The sequence below is a fragment of the Tupaia chinensis genome, unplaced genomic scaffold (assembly GCF_000334495.1).
Source record: "Tupaia chinensis unplaced genomic scaffold, TupChi_1.0 Scaffold000059_1, whole genome shotgun sequence".
In the NCBI taxonomy this organism is placed as follows: domain Eukaryota; kingdom Metazoa; phylum Chordata; class Mammalia; order Scandentia; family Tupaiidae; genus Tupaia; species Tupaia belangeri.
In genome coordinates this window covers 596,915-609,647 of record NW_006159517.1, presented here as the reverse complement: position 1 = coordinate 609,647, position 12,733 = coordinate 596,915, and the positions used below count along the sequence as shown (strand labels likewise).

Sequence of the window (12,733 nt, the reverse complement as noted above, 5' to 3'; positions counted from 1 at the left end):
GCTCTTCCCGTTGCCACTGGCCAAGTTGAAGGAGATGGTCCGGGTGCCTCCCAGGTTGTAGAGACTCCGACTGCCGAAGCCCCCGCTGAGCCCTTTGCCCACTGCCCGGGAGGAGGACGAGCTGCCCCCGGAGAGGACTGCTGAGCAGCCGCTAAAGCCCCCCTTGGCGGCAGTTCCGGACACACAGGTGAATTGGCGGCTCATGCTGCTTGTGGAGACGGTGCTCAGAGGCAGGAGGGAAGAAGACAAAATCCCACAAAGGTTCGCTGGTTGCAGTGAGGACTGGCAGGTGCCTTTATATGTGCTTGACGCTGGGGCTGGCGGATGGATGGTCAGGAGCTTAATTCATGGGTTTGGCTTGCCTGGGAGCAAGAAGTCATTTTCTCTGTGCTGAGCCAGAGATCAAGCCCTCCCCACCTCTGAAACAACACGAAACCTTCAAATTGCTGGGCTTGCAAGCCTTGCTCATGTAATTTGGTTCTTATCTAATTAACCTGCTGTTATAAGGTAATTTGCCCCAGGCCTCAGCCTCTCCAGGGGGATATGCAGACACTCCACCATCCCTATCCTGGCAAATCTCTGGTCGTTGGCTTTCTCTTGGGAAGACAAAGATGGGATAACTTCCCTGGCCAGGCCAAGCCACTGGGTAGAGTATCTCAGGACTCCAACCATGGCTCTGTCCTCTTCTTTCCAAGAAAGTGGCAGGTTATTCAGGCATTTGCTTCTCTCCAGGCTTCCTGGGGACATAACCCACAGAAGGAAAATAATAGGTGGTCTCTGATCCAGAGAAGCTTCTGCTATCTTTCTACCTATGAAGGAAAACTAAATGACAGATGACATGACCTTGAAAGGAAACTTGTGGAGGCTGCTCAGAGTCACTGTCCTATCAGCACATGCTGCGAATATGCTGAGAGCTGCGGGAGTCTAGGAGAATGTTAATCCAGGAAGACTTCCTGAAGGAAGGTGAGATGGGGGAGCAATAGAAAAAGAGGAGGCAAGACGGAGAGAAGAAAGGATGGAGAAGAAGCTAGGGGTGGAATGATCATCTCCCCAGTATGGGAAATGAACAGTCCAGGGCAGAGCCAGCCATGGGCACATGGGGGTCATACATGCCAATGCTCTGTGGAAACAGCTCTCCACACTTCACTTGTCTCAAACCATAGAAGGCAGACGGGGGCTGCATGAAGGGACAAGTCCTTCAAGCCCGTTATAGAAAGAGGACAGAGTTGGAGTTTCAGGGAAAGGTTCTTGGTGGTCTGATTCATCATTTCTGTCCCTCCTCCAATGAGTGTCTGCTTAGGAGACTAGGAACAACGTGAAGATGGGAATGGCCCATTTGGAGTTCAAATAAATACACTACGATGACTGTGAGACTTACCCCCACCACACAGCTCCAGGCTTAAGCTAACCAAGAGCAATAGTTGGCTGTGGTCCTCTACAGCAGTCTAGGCCCTGGGCCAGGCTTAGGCCAGAAAGACCCCAACAGGGTTGATCTGCAGAGCGAGATGCCATCCTGTTCCCAGCAGTCCTAGGGTGCCTATATCGGGGTCTGCCTGCTGTATCTCCTCCATCCGATGGTCAGGAGCTTAATTCATGGGTTTGGCTTGCCTGGGAGCAAGAAGTCATTTTCTCTGTGCTGAGCCAGAGATCAAGCCCTCCCCACCTCTGAAACAACACGAAACCTTCAAATTGCTGGGCTTGCAAGCCTTGCTCATGTAATTTGGTTCTTATCTAATTAACCTGCTGTTATAAGGTAATTTGCCCCAGGCCTCAGCCTCTCCAGGGGGATATGCAGACACTCCACCATCCCTATCCTGGCAAATCTCTGGTCGTTGGCTTTCTCTTGGGAAGACAAAGATGGGATAACTTCCCTGGCCAGGCCAAGCCACTGGGTAGAGTATCTCAGGACTCCAACCATGGCTCTGTCCTCTTCTTTCCAAGAAAGTGGCAGGTTATTCAGGCATTTGCTTCTCTCCAGGCTTCCTGGGGACATAACCCACAGAAGGAAAATAATAGGTGGTCTCTGATCCAGAGAAGCTTCTGCTATCTTTCTACCTATGAAGGAAAACTAAATGACAGATGACATGACCTTGAAAGGAAACTTGTGGAGGCTGCTCAGAGTCACTGTCCTATCAGCACATGCTGCGAATATGCTGAGAGCTGCGGGAGTCTAGGAGAATGTTAATCCAGGAAGACTTCCTGAAGGAAGGTGAGATGGGGGAGCAATAGAAAAAGAGGAGGCAAGACGGAGAGAAGAAAGGATGGAGAAGAAGCTAGGGGTGGAATGATCATCTCCCCAGTATGGGAAATGAACAGTCCAGGGCAGAGCCAGCCATGGGCACATGGGGGTCATACATGCCAATGCTCTGTGGAAACAGCTCTCCACACTTCACTTGTCTCAAACCATAGAAGGCAGACGGGGGCTGCATGAAGGGACAAGTCCTTCAAGCCCGTTATAGAAAGAGGACAGAGTTGGAGTTTCAGGGAAAGGTTCTTGGTGGTCTGATTCATCATTTCTGTCCCTCCTCCAATGAGTGTCTGCTTAGGAGACTAGGAACAACGTGAAGATGGGAATGGCCCATTTGGAGTTCAAATAAATACACTACGATGACTGTGAGACTTACCCCCACCACACAGCTCCAGGCTTAAGCTAACCAAGAGCAATAGTTGGCTGTGGTCCTCTACAGCAGTCTAGGCCCTGGGCCAGGCTTAGGCCAGAAAGACCCCAACAGGGTTGATCTGCAGAGCGAGATGCCATCCTGTTCCCAGCAGTCCTAGGGTGCCTATATCGGGGTCTGCCTGCTGTATCTCCTCCATCCTGGGTCCTGGGTTCCTGAGATGGGCCCCAGTCCCCTCCAAGACTGCCATTGCCACAGTGGCTCTATTCATCCCATGACCAGCTCTGCCCAGAGATCCCTGCTGAGCCTGTGTGGGAGACCTGTAGCTCCTGGCTGCATGGGGCACAGGAGAGAGGAAAACCTGAAGACAGGCTGCTTTGGGATCTCTCTTTGTTTAGGGGATTGACCTTGACTCCATCTCTCCCTCCATTGCATTCCTTCTCCCCTAGCCATTTTGTCTTCATTGTTATCAAAATCACCTCGAAGTCTCTCTCCCTCCCTTCTCTTTCCCACCTTCTCTCCTTCTCTTTCTATCCTTCCTCATTCTGTCTTCTCCATCCTTTCTTCTCTCCGTCTTGCCTCCTCTTTTTCTATTGCTTCCCCATCTCACCCTCCAGGAAGTCTTCCTGGATTAACATTCTCCTAGACTCCCGCAGCTCTCAGCACATTTGCAGTGTATGCTGATAGGACAGTGACTCTATGAGCAGCCTCCACAAGGTTCCTTTCAAGGTCATGTCATCTGTCATCTTACTTTTCCTTTATAGGCAGAAAGACAGTAGAAGCTTCTGCGGACCAGAGACCACCTAGTATTTTCCTCCTTCCCTCCCTCCCTTCTCCTCTCCCTCCCTGCAGGAAGCCTCCGCTGCACGCCCAGCATTGTGCCCAGTGCTGGGACACGGGTTTGTGCATCGCCTGCCGTCTTGCAGAGCTCTCAGGACGTAGTCCCCACACAGTGGTCCCTCGTTGATGACTGTGCTGGTTGTGTGTCTCCCTGACAAGCATAGCAGCTTCTCAGCTCTGCCTTCGATGTCCACGGCTGCTGTTCCCACCCCTGACCTATCCCACAACCTCCTATGTGCCCCACAAGCCCCTTCCCTGATGCTCCCTGCCACAGTCAAGGACATTGTACCCACTTGTCTCGTATTCAACTACCTCCAAAAGTTTGCAGGCTTGTCCTACCCAGCCTGGAACCTCTTCCATCCCTGTCTCTTCGGACCCAAATCCCTCTGCTCTCCAGGGTGCTGCCTCAGTCCCTGGATTTTGCCACATCTCTCCTCTTAGCCCGGGCTCCTCTGCCCACTGACAACTGTGTGTAGGTTGCTGTGTTTCCTGAGGCCTGGGCCAGGTGAGAGTCCCATGTCCCAGTCAACTCCTTCCTCAGAGCCCAGGACCAACCTCTGAACATGGCTTCTCAGTGTGGGAGGACCAGTGACTAGACCCTGGTGGAGAAACAACCAAATAGAGCAGAGATGGTGCATCTCTAGGGAGCTGGGCACCAGGGATCCAAACTGCAACCACCACCACCACCCAGCAGTGACTGCCAGAAGCCTCAGCTTCCCCAACTATAAATGGGGTCAGAGCCTCCTCGGGGAGCAACTGGGACGATGACCCGTGTTAGTTCATATGAAGTGCTCTGTGTGTGCCTGGTATACACCTAACGTTCAATAAATGTCATCAATGACTATGAGTGAGTGCAGTGGAACTAAGGAAGTGGCCTGCACCCCCTCGCCACCTCCAACCACTCCTCTCTCCTCCTCCTCCAGGGCATCTGAATCAGCACATTCCCACACAGTGTCTTCTGATGTTGGAGGACAGGAGAGGGGCAGTGTTTCCACAGGCCCCAGGACTCTCTACTCAGACCATCTCTGAATTTGGAAAATTCACCATTGGAAAGAATAATAATAGTCACCGTCTAGAAGGTGCTTGCTCAGTAAAACCTTGGCAGAAAGCACTTTGCAAACACTCCTTAACTTGAACCCATGGTATTCATTCCTTTATCAACTATTTACTGAACACCTACCAAGTGCTGAGGAGAGCAGTACAGACCTTCCTGCCCTCCAGGAGCTTAGTCTCTGGTCACTCCAAATGCAGGTGTCCCTGGGAGAAGCAGCTCATCCAGCTGTTAACAAGTCATTACCGCCCTGGCATGAGCGAGTTCATCAGATACTGGCCATTAGGGATGAAACGCCCAGTGTTGTTGATGAGGTGATGATAGAGAAGGGAAGAGAGTTCTGGACCACCCACAGGAAGGGCGGGTCCAGTGGGGGGCCATGGGCTGCTTGCTTTTGCTGTAGAGACAAAGGGAGGGTCTGAAGAAAACCAGGACAGAGTCACTGTACAGCAAAGAAGAAACAGAGCCCCCTGCTTTTGGAGGCTCCTTGGCCTGGAGAGGGAGACAGGATGATGAGAGTTACCAAATCCCAGCTTCATCTTCCCCTCGTGGCTTTCCATGATGGCCCAGTTTTCCACATGAGAATTCAATTGTGAGTGTAGCCTGGTGAGGCACACATGTCTCTGAGCCAGTTTTACTCAACTGTGACACGGTCAGGGGGACGCGTCAGATTAGAGAATCAAATCCCAGGAAACCAGGGACATCTGGCTTGGATATTCTAGGAACAACTAAACAGCTTGTTAAATAAATTACATTTGTACGGCCCTTGGGTTTATAGCCAAAATGTTTTATTTGGTTTACATGAATAGTTTCTAGTTTTCTTGGCAGTTTTGTTTCTGTGGTGATGAGCAGCTTGCCCCCGTTGTTTGTGATCCCATAGCTCCGTAGCATATTTCATCTCCTCTCTCAGCATTGCTGAGTCTGAAAAGCCTCCCAAGAGAAAATCTCAGAAGGAGAAGGGCAAGAGAATTTAGTACTATACGAGGGAGTAATTGCTAGGAGAGAAGAAAGGAGAAGGTATGGAAGAGAGACTTGGGGACACTAGCTCCACATAGGCTTCCTGGAGGAGGGGATTTGGAGTTCATCTTTTAAGAGAAGGCTTGGATGGATAGGTAGTGAGGAATGGGAACAGCGGCCCAGGCTGACAGGAGGCAGGTCATTTGTAAGAAAAAGCCTCTGGGATCAGCAGTTAGCATAATGGCTATGTCACTGGACTCCCACGTAGTCGACCGTGGTTCGCGTCCTGGACCCGGTGACTTAAAACTCACGCCAGGCACATGTGCATGCCTGCCCAAGATCCTGAGAGGAGAATGGAGGAGAAGGGATTGCCGCGTGGCCACCCCCCCCACCCCCTGCGGGGGTGATTTCTCGCTTTCTATCTCTCTGTCTCTCTCTGTCTGTCTGGCAAGCGCACATGCCCTATAGCAAAAACCTCTAAAAAAAAATTAAATTAAAAAAAAAAAACTGAACAGACTGTAGTGATCATAAGTGAAGGGCAGCCTAGATCCTGGGCTGTGCATAGCATGGGGAGTCATTGAAGACAACTGAGCCTCGGAGATCCCAAGCAGTACACGTTTGAGGAAGCAGAACCGAGCTGCTGTGTAGGAATGGGCTGGGGAGAGGCTAGAGTCACCAAGAGAGGGGCAGGTGGTTCTGAGTGAATAATTGGCTCCAAATTGGAATGAGCTGGGCAATGTGGATGACATCAGCTTAGATCCTGCCAGCCCTCCTCAGCAGATGGACACAGGAAATGAGCATATGGCCTCCGAATCCCTCAGAAGTCCCCCTCATACCCCCACATCCTCTTGTAGTTTCAAGTATGTGGGGCATCAGCCTAAGCCCGTGGGATGGAGTGCACTCCCTGAGGGGTTGGCCCCAATCAGAGCCACTCAAGTGGGGGCAGGACGGCCGCTCAGCAGGTTTGCAGCTGGCAAGGCCAAAGGGGAGCTCACGCTGAGGAGCTGGGCATCAAGGACAGAGGAGGGCTCCCCTCCAGGACTCAGCTCTGCTCCCATCCTGCCATGTTGCTGACCGACCTGTCACCTTCCCAGGAAGCCCCGGTGTGCCTGGTTTTCCCTCCACTCATCTCCATGGCCAGAAACACCTCCTTTGAGCTTCACCCAAGCCTCTGGCTAAGCGGAAGGACGTGGAACTCTGAGGACTTTGGCTTTGGTCCCGCCTCAGCCACTCATGAGCCATATGAGCATGAGCAGGTCTCCTACCTTCCAGACCTTCTATTTCCACATCTCTAAAAGGGGCATACTACACCTGCTCCACCTACTCCCCAAGGTGGATAGGAGGCACCTTGTAAACAAGACTAATGATGATGATGATGATACGTAGCTAACATGTATACAGCGCTAACTCTGCCAGGCATTGTTCTCAGCACTTCCCATGTATTAACTCATTTCATTCTCACAACAGTCGCATGAGATAGGTACTATTATTATCCCACTTTACAGATGAAGATACCCAGGTACAAGGAAGTCAAGCAACTCGCTCGAGGATGCACAGCTAGCTAGTGGATGGTTGAGGAACGTTTTGAGCCGACTTTCAAACCCAGCAGTCTGCCCTCAGTCCGGGCATCTAGCCTCACCTTGCTCTCTCAAGTGCGAAAGTCCAGCGCAGCACCTGCCCTGCTCCTACCCTTGAGAGTCCTTCATCCCATTTGCCCACGCGCTCCCCACCCTCAAAACATCTCTTCCCTCTCTTGAGCTGATTTAGGTGTGACTTCTCTGCATCTACCACTGCTACCATGGCCCCGGCTTCCCCCCATTCCCTCTCCCTCAGGAATTTTGGCCGCAGCCTCTTGGGTAGCCCCCCTGCTCTGCCCAGCTGTCCTCTCCAGCCTATCTGGCAAGTCCACGATTCCAGAACTGATGTCTCACACACTTTAGTCTTCCTCTCACGGACCTTCTAGTCAGCTGGATCTGAGCCTTCGCTCCCATTTTCAACTTTCTGTTTTCCTCAGAGAAAACTAAATGCAATCTCAGGACTTGGTTGAAGATGGGTAGGGGATGCTTATGAGTCACTGACATGTTCTCACAGACAGTTTGGTTTTTCCTGATTTCATGCTCTGGCCTATTCTCCTGACTGCCTTCCCACCAAGGCAGGCTAGTCCTACCCTTTAAAATCTGGCTCCTCAGAGAAACCTCCTCCACCTTCTCCTGCATTCCTCTGACTTCCACTTCTTCCCTTTCTGCACACAGCCCTCCTGTTGTCCAGGTGCGGGGAGCATCTCTTCACCCTAAAACTACCCAGAAGGTGCTGCCAAGGCCAGGCAGTGTTTCCTGCTCCTGTGGCCCCCAGTTCCGACTTCGCTGTGTGAACTGTGGGTGCCTCCTCTCCTGCCAGCTGACAGACACGTTCTAATATGCTTATGGTGGTGTGAGCATGGGCACTAGCAGTGTCCAGTGGGATGGACTGGCATGACTCTCTGGTGGCCATGGTGGACGTCCTTGCTGATTGGTTAGTGCCTGAGTACTAGCTTCTAAATAATTGTAGTATCATCCAGAGACATGAGCCTGTGAACTTAGGAACCTGTGTCCAAGCACGTGCACATGGATTTTTGACAGTCATCTGATAAGGGGCTATATCTTAGATTAGTTATCACTTTTGGACCTCCAAGTCACCATTCTTCTTCATTAGTGGCACACACAAGTGTGTCCCTCTATTGTCTTGAGAGGCTGGCAGGTGGTGTGGTGATTAAGGCACTCCTACATGGCTGACCTCACTTCGAGTCCTAGACCTGTCAGCTTGCTTTCTCTCGCTCTCTCTTTCTCTCTTCAAATTGAAGAATAATAATTAATTCATTCATTCATTTAATAGATAATAATTCTTAAAAAACTATCCTTATATTTTTTTAAAAAATAATCTATTGTCTTGGAGTCAGCAGATGGTATGATGGTTATGTTACTGGACTCCTGTGTAGTTGACTGTCCTTCGAGCGCAGGACCCAGTGGCTTAAAACTCATGCTTGGTGCATGTGCACGTATGCTCAAAAGCCTGAAAAGAGAATGGAGGAGAAGAGATTGCAGCGTGACCATAACCCCTGGGGAGTGATTTCTGTCTCTGTCTCTCCAGCACATGCACGTGCCCTATAGCAAAAATCCCTCTTCAGAAAAAAAGAGTCTAGTGTCTCGTTTTCATATATTTTCAACATATTCTCTTTTAGTAATAGCCATGGGGATGTGGGGAAGAGCAGTACAGTGACTTCAAGCTGGTGACCAAATGAGGAAATCAAATTTATTCATTAATTCAATTTCCTCAAGATCGTAAAATCAGGAGAGATTCTGACTCATTGGGCCTCATTGGATCTGAAAGAACATCAATTTTGGACAGAAAAATGGATAAGGTGACTTCTCAAGGTCACAAAGGACCCAGTTCAATGAAGCTTTCTCTACCAATGAACACAGATGGATCAGTTTAAGTCCCCCCCCCCACTACACTGAGTGTGGAACACAGGAAGAGATTGGGGAGGTCAAGGACAGAGGGAGAGGCACAGGCAGAAGCCACAGAAAAGGGTGGCTGAGATGGCCTGAGGCAGTACACAGGCACTGTGGTCAGTGACACCTTCTCTCACATTCAGTGGTTCATTTGACTAATGGGCAACTTCTCCACGCCCGCTCTTTTCCATATGCAGGATGAAGACATGGCCTGCCTTTGAGGACCTCACATTCTGGCGGACAGACCTGCCATGCTGAGACTTGTATCTTTTGTTCAATCCCAAGTGAAGAGAAGGATCCAGCAATACTCAGCTTTCATGCTCATTTTGGTTGATCAGACAAGAAAGTAAGTTTGGGGATTTCAGCAAGATGTACATTCAAAATCCTGGCCCAAGACACTGTGCAGAGGTCCTAGCCTTGGCAGGTAAATGGAATGCCGTAGTGTGTTGACTTCTGTTGTTTCAACTCAGCAAGCGTTCATCAAGGGCTCTGACAGGCATGCTATGCATTGCTCTCCGAGACTAAAGCCTGAGATACAGGTACGAAGGTCAACCAGCACTTAACTATCTGAAAGAGCCTATGGTTGCCCTCATCTGGGCAGTAGTGAAATCTCCAGATGGACAATCAGGTCTTGACCATTGGAAATATGGCTCCCTGACCCCCCCTCCCCCCCAGTTCTCCAGGTTTGCCCTTAGTTGGTCAGAGAGAGTAAATTGTCTCCATCCCCCACCGGTTCTGGACAGCTCCCTCTAACTTTATATCAGGTTGCCGTTTGCCATACGGTGGCAAGAGCTGGAAGCAAAGTTCAGGAATACAGTTTCTCTTCCCTCTTCTCCGCTACTCCTCCAATTTTTATCATTTTTAATGGGACAAGATTCGTATAAAATAAAATTAACCATTTGAAATGAACAGTTTAGTGGCATTTAATATATTCACCATAGTTTGCTACCTACCCTCTTTATCTGTTTCCAAAACATTTTCATTGCCCTAAAAGGAAACCCTGGTACCTATGAGCAGCCACATTTTATTTCCCCTTCCTCAGTCTCAGCAACTACGAATCTGCATTCTGTTGGTACGGATTTGCCTTGTCTGTATATTTCATATGGATGGAATCATATAACAGGTGACCTTTTTGTCTCACTTCTTTCACTTCACATAGCATTTCCGAGAGTCATTCAGGTTGTAACATGTATCAATACGTCATTCCTTTCTATGGTTGAATAATATTCCACTGTACATCCATACGACAACTTTTCCCATTCATTTATTAATGGATATTTGGGCTGTTTCCATCTTTGGCTATTGCAAATAGTACTGTTACGAACATGCATGTGCATGTATTTGTTTGAACACCTGTCTTCATTTCTTTGTACATTTGCCTGGGGATGGAATTTCTGAGTCATATAACAATTTTGTTTAACTTTTTGAGAAACCATCAAGCAATTTTCCACAGTGGCTAAACCATTTTACATTCCCACCAGCAATGTACAAAGTATTCAATCCTCACCAATACTTATTTGCTATTTTTTAAAATTTTGGTCATCCTACTGGATATAAATAGGTATAGGTACTTCATTATGGTTTGAGTTGCATTTTCCAGAAGAATAATTATGTTGAATATCTCTTCATGTGCTTGTTGATCATTTATATATCTTCTTTGTAGAAAGTCTTTGCCCATTTTTAAGGCACTGAACTCCCACCGCCCAGGGGGGATGGCCACACCACAATCCCTTCTCCTCCATTCTCCTCTTGGGATCTTGGGCACGCATGCGCATGCGCCCGGTGTGAGTTTTAAGCCACCGAGTCCGGAACGTGAACTGCGGTCGACTACGTGGGAGTCCAGCGACATAGCCATTACGCTAACTGCTGGTTCCCTCTTTTCACTTTCTTGATGTCTTTTAATACACAGGTTTTTTTTTTAACTTTTATGGAGTTTAATTTCTCTTTTTTCTCTTTGTGTATGCTTTTGGTATCATATCTAAGAACCCACTGACAAATCCAACATCATGAAAATTTACTCTATTTTCTTCTAAGAGTTTTATTAGTTTGTTTTGTTTTATTTGTTTGTTTTTAAAAGAGATTTTCTGTTATAGGGTGCATGTGCTCACTGGAGTGACAGACGGACAGAAAGTGAGAAATCACCCCACCATTGGGGATGGCCATGTCACAATCCCTTCTCCATTCTCCACTCATGATTTTGGGTATGCACGTGCACACACACCCAGCGTGAGTTTTAAGCTGCTGGGTTTGGGACTCGAACTGCAGTCAACCTTGTTGAAGTCCAGCAACGTAACTATTACACCATTTGCTGGCCCAAGAGTTTTACTGTTTTAACTCTTATATTTAGGTTGTTAATCCATTTTTACTATTTTTCATATATGGTGTGAAATAGAAGTTTAGCTTTATTCTCTGGCATGTGGCTATTTAATTGTCCTAATACCATTTTTTGGAGAGTCTTCTCTCCCCATTGAAGGATCTTATCTTCTTTGTCAAAATGGTCATAGATGCATAGAATTAAAATTAATGGCCATGTCTGGTCCTGCCTCTTGGGCTTCAAAGGAATCTCTATACTGAGTCCTGAAGCTGGAGCACGATCATTTCTGTATACTACTCAGGATCTTAATTAAGCTTGAAAGGCAAAGAATATCTCCATTTCTCAGGCAGACAAGCCACAGTCAGGGAGACTGCCCTTTCTACCCTCAAAAACATCCTATCAGAGAACACATTCATCATCCTGCCTTAGTCCCTGGGCCCTTGCATCCAGGGCTGGGTGCAACACCCTGACCTCACAGACCAGCATCACAGGACAGAAGTACCTGGCAGTCGGAGGCACACCTACACCGTGGCTTCGGAAGAGGCAATTTCACAGGTGGCTCACGTATTCCTGCAGAGGCTATTTCAGGTGATGATTCCCATTCACCTCCTTACTTCATCCCCTCTTCCTGGGCCACTCAGTGGGAATCTGGTCTTTGGGGAAAGGCAAAACATCTGTGCTAGGAAGGGCCCAAGGGCTATCTGGTCCAGGAGCTCTCAAACAGAGCTGTGTGACCCAGGGAGTTCACCAATGGGCTTTTGGAGACTCTGAATATGCCATCTTGATTCTACACACTTTTCATGGAGACGATCCACAGCTTTCATCAAAGGAGTCCATGGGACCAGCAGTTAGCATAATGGCTATGTCGCTGGATTCCCATGTAGTTGACCGCGGTTCGCGTCCTGGACCTGGTGGCTTAAAACTCACACTGGGCACATGTACATGCATGCCCAAGATCCCGAGAGGAGAATGGAGGAGAAGGGATTGCGGCGTGGTCATCCCCCCTGGGGGGTGATTTCTCGCTTTCTGTCTCTCTGTCTCTCTCTGTCTGTCTGGCGAGTGCATGCGCCCTATAGCAAAAACCTCTCAAAAAAAAAAAAAAAAAGGAGTCCATGACCAACAAGGTTAAGAACCACCAACTATAGCAGCAGAGCTGGAGCGGAGCCCCCATAACTCCCAGGGCACAAGTCCAGTCCCACAGTGCCTGGACCTACTGCATCCTGGCCCACACAGAAGAAAGCCTCCTTAATACATGAAAGGCACACTGAGGGTTAATGGAGGCTACTACTTTGGTCAGAGGCCCCCCTCCCTCCTAAGGCCTTGCCCTGTTGTCCTGAGGAGCAGAAGAGCAAACATGTCTGAGCCACCTATAACATGTGATTAACTAGAAAGCTGACCAGAGGGTTAAATGTTGCCAGCCAAAGACAAGGGACCTTGAAACCCATCAAGCCTCGCTATTGACTTC

General features: G+C 48.9%; 1 protein-coding gene across 2 annotated transcripts in view; it reads right to left on the bottom strand.

Moving 5' to 3' along the window:
* Nucleotides 1-204, bottom strand: part of KRT71 (keratin 71) — a 10,678-nt gene extending 10,474 nt beyond the window's left edge. Inside the window, exon 1 of one of the 2 annotated variants that reach the window (XM_006141602.1) lies at nt 1-204. In XM_006141602.1, coding sequence (XP_006141664.1) covers nt 1-204 — 204 coding nt within the window. The other variant, XM_027776695.1, reaches the window with a different exon arrangement.
* Nucleotides 205-12,733: the final 12,529 nt, after the last annotated feature.